At 44.0% G+C, this 8,644-nt stretch overlaps 3 protein-coding genes across 3 annotated transcripts; 2 read left to right on the top strand and 1 right to left on the bottom strand.

Moving 5' to 3' along the window:
* Positions 1 to 264: 264 nt before the first annotated feature.
* Positions 265 to 6,189, top strand: CCR75_008960 (uncharacterized protein; the record flags this gene model as incomplete). The annotated part of the gene is made up of 7 exons (XM_067967007.1): positions 265 to 459; positions 527 to 661; positions 694 to 1,078; positions 1,136 to 1,314; positions 1,379 to 2,356; positions 2,436 to 2,549; positions 2,637 to 6,189. 7 exons carry the CDS (start codon positions 265 to 267, stop codon positions 4,227 to 4,229), a joined length of 3,579 nt encoding a protein of 1,192 aa, XP_067817666.1. The 3' UTR covers positions 4,230 to 6,189.
* CCR75_008961 (uncharacterized protein) lies at positions 5,496 to 6,140 on the bottom strand (the record flags this gene model as incomplete). The annotated part of the gene is made up of 1 exon (XM_067967008.1): positions 5,496 to 6,140. The coding sequence occupies one exon, from the start codon at positions 6,138 to 6,140 to the stop codon at positions 5,496 to 5,498; it is 645 nt and encodes a 214-aa protein (XP_067817667.1).
* Positions 6,190 to 6,417: 228 nt separating the features above from the next.
* Positions 6,418 to 7,497, top strand: CCR75_008962 (uncharacterized protein; the record flags this gene model as incomplete). Its single annotated transcript, XM_067967009.1, has 1 exon — positions 6,418 to 7,497. The coding sequence occupies one exon, from the start codon at positions 6,418 to 6,420 to the stop codon at positions 7,495 to 7,497; it is 1,080 nt and encodes a 359-aa protein (XP_067817668.1).
* Between the last annotated feature and the right edge of the window lie 1,147 nt (positions 7,498 to 8,644).

The raw sequence follows: 8,644 nt of genomic DNA, 5'->3' as shown, positions 1-8,644 counted from the left end.
ATTGTTGTCATGTTGCTTCAATATTACCAAACTGAATTAAATTGGAAATAGTAAGTAAAAATAATCAAATGATAACTTGTAACGGGACACTTCTACAACTTATTACTTTTTTATTTTTCTTATAAGTAATAGTACTTAGTGTATCGGAATATAAATAATATTAATTTAAGAGGCACATTCAGATTTTAAATTAACCTACCATGTCGTACCTCTTCAGAAGGATATTATTATACGTAGAGGACCGTTTCTGACGATGCGATTTCCATGAACAGCTCCAGCGGTTCCCACGAGCGCATGAGTGGCCTTTCCGGCTTTAACAGCAGCGTACAATGCCCTAAGCCCTCACCACGCAGTAACCAAGCAATAACACGCTTGAGCAGCTCGCATGGCAGCCTTTTGTCTTCTCGGAGTGTTAAGAGGATAGAGCAGGAGCAAGTGCGGCTTGTGGGCACCTTCTACGTGCGTCGACAGTTATCAAACTTATAAATGCCGCTTTATCTTACTGCATTTGTAATTGCCAATATAGCAATTGGGAGCCGAAATAGGACGCGGAGGCTATGGTATCGTGTATGGGGCATTAGATCTGCGCAATGGGCGCTCTGTGGCTATAAAACAGGTGTCATTACGGGACATTGACAAGGACGAATTGCTGTCTATTGAGGTATAGGGTATGTTAAGTGTAGAATGTAAAAGTCTAATGCTGAATACACTGCTATTGTCGTACAGACGGAGATCAGTTTGCTTCGTAAATTAAAACACAAGAACATTGTCAAGTATCACGATACGATCAAGACTCAAGGATATCTCTACATTGTACTCGAGTACATGGAAAATGGCTCGTTGGCTCAGTTTATGAAAAAATTTGGGTCTCTGTCGGAAACGCTCGTGGCTATGTATATTTCTCAAGTACTAAGAGGATTGGCTTACCTGCACGAGCAAGGTGTGCTTCATCGTGATGTCAAGGGAGCAAACATTCTTACGACAAAGGACGGACTTGTAAAGTTGGCGGACTTTGGTGTAGCTATTAAGCTGAGCGACACGAAAAAGGCAAATTCTGTAGTTGGATCTCCATATTGGAGTACGTGCTGTTAATTGACACAGTGGGCTCTTACTTACGTCTTATTTGTATCTGCAGTGGCACCAGAAGTTATTGAGATGGCCGGCTGGTCATCTGCGTCGGATATTTGGAGTGTGGGCTGTACAATTATTGAGCTCCTGACGACGAAGCCGCCGTACTTTGACTTGGCGCCCATGGCAGCACTCTTTCGTATTGTTCAAGAAGATCACCCACCGCTTCCGCAGCGCATGTCTTCGGTATAAAGCTTTGCTGAAATTGGGCGTTTGCCTTGCTGATATCTGATATCTCTTTTTTTCATAGGCTCTACATGATTTCATTATGAAGTGCTTTATGAAAGAACCTCGACTACGAGCTTCGGCAGAGGAACTTCTTGTTCATCCGTGGATTGCACAAATTCCAAAAATTAAGGTCGAAGAAAGCACACAACTTGTGGCAGAAAGTGTCACGTCTTCTAATGATCGCGATGCTGTCCTGAACACGATTAGACTTTACGAGACTAGCTCGTCTACCACAGACGTTGCACCGATAGCAAATGCTGGCAAAGTCTCGCGCATTTTGGGCACGGCAACCAAGCAGCTTGACGAAGACATAGAAAATTGGGACGATGTGTTTCATATGAATTCAAAACTCTCGATGTGCTTGTTAGAAGAGCAAGAAAGCCGAATAAGTGACAGGGCTCCAGTCGGACCGTCTTTGAGCTTGCAAAATTTCCAGCTTTCTAAGGAAGATGCTACTGCACTTTTTGATGATAATGTTTGGAATGATGAGGCTCTAGGTAACGACGATACGAGCTCAAAATCGACCAAAAAAGAAGATTTCACGTTGTGGGATCAGTCGTCAATAATTCCTGCTCAGAGCCGCCTTGCGCAGCTCCAGCGATTTGCTGAAGATCCGGACGAAGACCTTTTGTATGACGATATTGACGAAAATCAACTCGTACTAGCGGCTGCAAAGCAGCGACAGGCTTCAGAGATGCAACCACTTTCTGCAGTTAAGAGGTTATATCGCAAATATAAGGAAGACAACGACAACGGCCTCGAGTCTGCGGAAGACCAAGACGAAGGTTTGATGTTTCGCGGTGGTGGCGGTCTTGGTAGCCATGCAGGGTCTTCCTCCGGTGGTACCAGGCTCGATCAGTTTTTAGACGACGAACTTGATTTCGATTATTCGACTGCACGCGACACGAATCAAAAGGCAACTACTCGAGTGGTCGAGTTACTGTCGCTTTTGGGCCCGAGCAGGGACGACCAAGTTATTCTGGATGCCTGCAATAACTTGGTGCGCTGTCATGTCACTAATTGTATTGTTTGAGTTATGCGGTTTCATTGGGCATGTTGTACTTGTAATCGTTGCGTAGGAAGAATTATTTGACCAGAATGTGACGCTAAGGCGAGATTTAATGTCACAAGGCGGTGTGGTACCCAACATTATGGAGGCTTTGGAAATCAAAAAGATGGATGTGCTCCACGCAGTACTTAGAGTGATAAATATCGTAAGTATCGATTTTTTAAGTATCTGAACGGAATCTGACCGTACTATGGCGAATCTGTGTTAACAGATTGTTGAGGGTAACAAAAGATTCCAAGAAAATTTGGCGCTTGTTGGTCTTGTGCCAGTGATCATTAAGCTCACGAAGCAGCAGAATTCATGCTACACGCTGGATCAAAGGGAGAAAGGGTGTAGCCCAAAAAATAGCTACTTTTCGACTGCTGTGCGGATGGAGGCAGCCAAGTTTGTCCGACAGTGTTGCAAGACAAGCTCCTTAACATTACAAATGTTTATTGCATGTGGTGGATTGCCAGTGTTGGTGGACTTTTTGTCGCTTAAAGAAAAGCCTCCTCTTCCTGGCCACGATGTGGATCTCGTTCACATTGCATTAGATGGAATATTCAGCGTGTTTAGCATCCAAACCATCCCGAAGAACGATATCTGCCGCCTATTTGTTAAAGCGGGACTATTGAAAAAGTTTGTTCTTGTTTTTTCCGTAATCGTTAGCTCGCTATTGGCAAGCGAGAAAAGTATCAATGAAGACAGTGTGAAGCACGTGAAAACAGACCCAAAAGCGCATAAAGCGGTGAAATCATGGACAATGAAGGAGTTGCACACGACGTGTGATATTTTCGTTCTTTTTTCGCGAGGGGATACTGTGGTCAAAGAGCATATGTGTGCTGATGCTGTTATTAAAGGACTACTGAAAGCGATTCACCCTACTGTGCCTCATATCTACGAAAGAGAGGATGCGTTGAGCAGCAGACAAACATCGCCACGATTATGCCACTCAGATGAATATGTTTCAGCCATGATAAAGATACTCAAGTGCATTCGAAACTTAAGCATGGAGCCGTTGACACTAGAAAAATTGGATCGTGCTGGAGCAATCTCAACTCTTGTTCGTCTGCTGAGCGAGCAAGAGGCGAAAAATTCTTATACCTCAGATGTGAAGCGGAAAGAAGTTGAAAATATTGTGCTACAGTCTATGTTTTATCTGTGCCGAATTAATCGAAATCGGCAAACTCATGCAGCGCAAGCTGGGGTCATTCCGTCTCTTATTAAGGTCGTTCGAAATTCTAGCCCCCTTAAGCAATTTGCACTTCCAATTCTGTGTGACTTGGCTCACGCGTCGCCTACAGCACGAGCTCATCTGTGGATCTCTGATAGCGTGACGCTCTTTTTAGCATTATTGGAAGATAAGTATTGGCAGATTGATGCGATTAAGTCCATCAGTGTCTGGCTCATTCATGACACGGTGAAAATGGAAAACGTACTGCTTATCCCGGACAATTTGATGAAGCTCGTTATCTGCTTTTCTAGCGCTCTTGACACTGAACTTGAAAACTTGCTGGAGCCGCTATTGGAGATGTTGAGTCGCTCTGTGCGGCTTAACCAAGCTCTCGGACACAGCGGTTTGTTTGTGACCGAGATTGTTAAGCGGTTGCAACTTATTCCAAAGGCAATTGTGCGCAAGAGTTTGCTTAAGATGCTTAAAAGCCTCTTTGAATCACATACTTCACCGACTCAGTTTCTTATTCAGTACAATCTCCAGCCTATTGTGTACGCATTGGCACAAGATGAGAACAGCATGATTTTGGTAAAGGAAATTGCTTCGCAGCTCCTTCAAGCCATCCTTAATGCAGTAGAATTGCTTAAATAAGTGCGGCGAAATACACGTTACTTTGACAAGCAAGGAAGCAAAGATGTTCCTTTATTAGCATAGGACACTACCCTTGCTTAATTGTGATTCTTCCTTAGGTAGAAAAGCTTTTTTCTTTGACGTCCCTTCAGCTGGCGAGTCAAGAAAGTTAATGCGCCCAGATTTCGCTGCGACAAATTTTGCGTTAAAGTGTTTCCTCGATACATTTAGTTTAAGCTTTTGTTGATGACAAATGTCTCGTCAGAAATATGTTTGGCTCATACAAGAATGACCGCCTTCCAACCAATAATATCTATGCCGGCCAACTCTTACAATCCATACATTTTTAAAAGCCGCGTAAGACTGCAGGAGCGCCTTGTTTGTTCCATTTCCGCCTCAATCATCGTCGTTCTAAATTGAGACTTCGTAAACGCTTTGGCCTTTTGCACAAATTTTGTCGGGTAACGCACAACTGGGATCACGATGAAGACCATAGAATATCTCGACTTCACGCGATCGCTTGGGACTGCTGGCGCGTAAACAAATTTTCTGCACTCAAAACAATCTTTGATGCGAAATGTGTATTCTTTAGATCAAAGCGTCATCCTTGAATCTAGGGGGCCTAGTGCAATCCAATTGATAATGACACTCGATGCGCCTTAATTTTAATTCTGAAGACGGCAATTTGGACGGATTGAAGTTAGTGGCTACCTTACGTTGTGTGCAGCCGCAAATTTAGAAATGGCAAATGCAAAATGTAGAAATTTATTTTTACAATAAGGAATGGTCTTTACCTTTGGCGCGTACTTCTCTCTTCCTGAACGTCTGGAAGGGGGTCAACTTGTATTTGACAGTAAAGGCGAACTTCGTCTGTTGTAAATGCAGCTTAGATTGACGATGCATTGCATCTGCTACTATCCATAACAAAGCGAAGGATGATGCAATGACAATGAAAGTAGATGAGACGGGTATTTTACGCCCACCTCAACCCCTCTTTAAAAATGCCCAGCAGGTCTCCTTGAAAGGAGCCACCACGCTTCAAACCCTGCACAAATTATGAAGCTATCGCTTAATTAACGGTGTACTAATTGAATTGCGTGAAGAGACATTGTTATCACCTGAATCGGCGATTCCAGATGTAGGTATTCTTCTCAATTGACGTTCATCTTGTTGCGGCAAAAAGTGATATCATATAATTTAGTTAAGCGTAATTAAAAATTAAGCTGCAATCACACGCCGCGTCACAAAGTTCTTAATTGCTAGAAAATTTTGCAGAACGGCGAAAGATTACAGATTGTCAGGCTTTGTAGTACCAGTGCGGTCGTCGAAAAAGCCGTAGTAAGTGTCCAGAGGTTCGGACGACAAGTATTCACGCGTATACATTGATGGAAAGATTTCGCGACACAATAAACGCGTAGTCACGCACGAGAGTCGTGCCAAATGGGGCATTGCGACGATCGCGCCTGTCATCAAAGCGGTGGCCACTACCAAAAAAGCCCAAAAATCGAGCCAGCCTCTGCTGAAATACTCGGCTCGAAAGACTGGAGACGCAAGCGCATGAATTGGCATTGAAAACGGAATGATAACAATTATGGCGCTTAACACGCCAACACCAAGCTTTGCTGTACTGAAGTATAGGAGCACAGCGATTGAAGGCCGAGCATTCGAACCGCTTTCAACGTACTGCGGAATGTGACCGTACAGCTGATTCTTAACGGGCTCTACAAAATTGTGTAGCATCACGTCGAGCTGAGCAAGCATTGGCGCCAGATACAATAACCCTTGGAACACCACAACGCCCACACAGCAGAGTGCAAGCGACCCAAGTGAAAACGCGACACCAAAAACGACCACTATGAATCCCGTGGATGCAAGCACATAGTTTAGTATAAGAAACACTAGTACCCGCGTGAATTGACATACGATTGCCATACTCGCGAAGATTTTAAATGCTCAATTGTTTGGCGCGACATGTCACCACCAAAATCTATGCAAATTTTTGGTAAAAGCCAGTTTCTTGTTAGCATACTAATGGCAGGCATGCGGTGACGCGACGTCTCTGCAGCACAAAAAAGGCCAGAACATGTGGCGAGAGGGGAAGATTATATAATGGCGATCGGCGTAGAGTCAGAATATGTCGACATATTTGGCAGCATATACTCATTTTCCTATTCGTCAGCACCAGCATTCCGATTGACATCCCGCAGTCATGTATCATGCCTTTATAGTTGTGCTGTCGACTGGTGTCGTCGCAGTATTAGTAGCTTCCTCACCATTTCATGTCGGTAGTCAAGGCCGCGTAATGTGGCAAAACAACTGCGATCTCTACGGCAATGACATTAAGTCGATCTCCGGAATTCCGGACGTTTGCGGAGATTATTGTACCGACACTGCAGATTGCACTCACTGGACCTGGACGCAAGCCAATGGTGGCACTTGCTGGCTTAAGAATGGTCAAACAGCCTCTACCTCACAATCGTGGGGCGCAAATTGCGGTTATATTATCGGCCGATTCTCAGACTCAAACTTTGACTCGACAGCGAAACATTTGATGCAATTTATCGACCAAAATGTCAACCAAGAAAAGAAGGAAAATTTCGAGCTATTGAGTGACAAACAAAACTATAAGAGTGGCTATGTAAAGACAGGTCCTAACTTTTCCTCCTCCTGGTCATCGTACTCCAGTTTTGGGAGCGTCAATAAGTCACCTCAAACAGATCTGACCTTTCAGCTGCCAACTGTCACAGCTCCTGCTCCGGTAGCTCCAGCTCCGGTGGCTTGGGTGGATCAGGCTCCGGTGGCTTTGGCTCCTGTGCCAAGTCCGTTTTCGCCTCCGCCGCAAAAGTCTGGACTCATGTCTTCAACTTACGGCCTTACAGAGGTCGAGACGTCGGAAATGCTGGCCTCAATTAATGCATATCGCAGTCAAAATGGACGTGCCTCATTGACCATTGACTCTCGCCTCATGTCTGCTGCCTACGTTCATTCACAAGACCAGGCTTCACAGTGTAAAATGTCGCACGACGGTTCGGATGGCTCAAAATCTTCCGATCGAATATCAGCTCAAGGATATGAATGGTCAGTTGTTGCTGAGAATGTCGCAGCAGGCCAACCTGACGTAGCGTCTGTCATGACGTCTTGGTGGAATTCTGAAGGCCACAGGATGAACATACTGAAAGACGATGTAGTCAATGTTGGCTTCGCCTTGTCCTTAAGCAGTACTTGTAAGGAGTTCAACACGTACTGGACACAGGAGTTTGGCGCCCCTATGGATGCAAATCAATATTGACGTAACCATGTCATTTTCTTATCTTTTTTTTCAGAAAATTGTTTTTGTTTATTAGCTGTGTGAGCAACAAAAACTTAAATGTCGTAAAAAGCTAGCCAAAAGTGACATTTTGATGATTATCTTGGAATAGGTAGTGTAACGGGGCACCTTTTGCTAGTACTGACAACAGTACTAGTGTAACGGGGTGTATCGTTAGATGGAATTAACACTTAAAGGTTGTTAATTAATATATTATGTAAAGGTAGATAACATTTGGAAAATATTACTTTACATGGTAATATTCTAAAAGATTATCCATTAATAGATATAGACCATTATATCTACTTTCTCCGCGGTCCAGTCAGCGCTGGACGCGCGCAAAGAAAAGACGGATAAGACTTTTATTACATGTTTTGTATTAGTTTATAACTAAGTTAGTATCAAGCAGATAGAGCAGAAGAACTTAATTATAATAAATACAGTATACTTTTAACCCTCTTTTAAGCAAGTGTTTTAAAGAGAGTCTCCCTCTGCACGTACTAGTGTAGGTAAAGTACCAGTCGGACTGAGGCAGTGCGAAGTGGACTTGTACTGAAACAGTACAAGTCAGTAGTGCCCCGTTACACCTGGTAGCACTTAGTAGTCCGTCCAAGGACAACAGTTCCATCATTTAACATGAACATGTTAGATGATAATGGAGATACGCATCACGTTTCGCGTGATAGCTACTCCTTTACAACTGACATAGAAAGAAGTGCGGTCTAACGAATAAGTTCGACCGTAGGGAACGATACCATCTTGGCCATGCTCTCCGGTTTGCACAGAGATGCCCTCCATTCAGTCATCGCCAAGTTCATACAACATGAGCTTGACGAGGCGAAGGAGAAGGTAGCCTTGCTTAATCAGCAGGCTCTCAACAGGCAGAACTGTTGAGGTTACAACAGATTTGGCCCCTGTACCTGGGATGACGCACACGCGTCGTCCCGTAACCTTAAAGATTGACATCTTAAAGTATAGGAGAGTCGAATAAGACCCCTCTTAAAAGGTTTGTCGAGCTGGACGATGCCATAAGGGCTCGTCACATCGTCGAACAAGCAAATGCAAGTCGCATTTGCTCAGTCAAACTTGGCAGGACGTGCCAAAACTTGGGCACTAGGCCTTAAGTTGC

Source organism: Bremia lactucae, linkage group LG11, assembly GCF_004359215.1.
Source record: "Bremia lactucae strain SF5 linkage group LG11, whole genome shotgun sequence".
NCBI classification, from domain to species: Eukaryota; Oomycota; class Peronosporomycetes; order Peronosporales; family Peronosporaceae; genus Bremia; species Bremia lactucae.
This window is presented reverse-complemented; position numbering and strand designations above follow the sequence as displayed.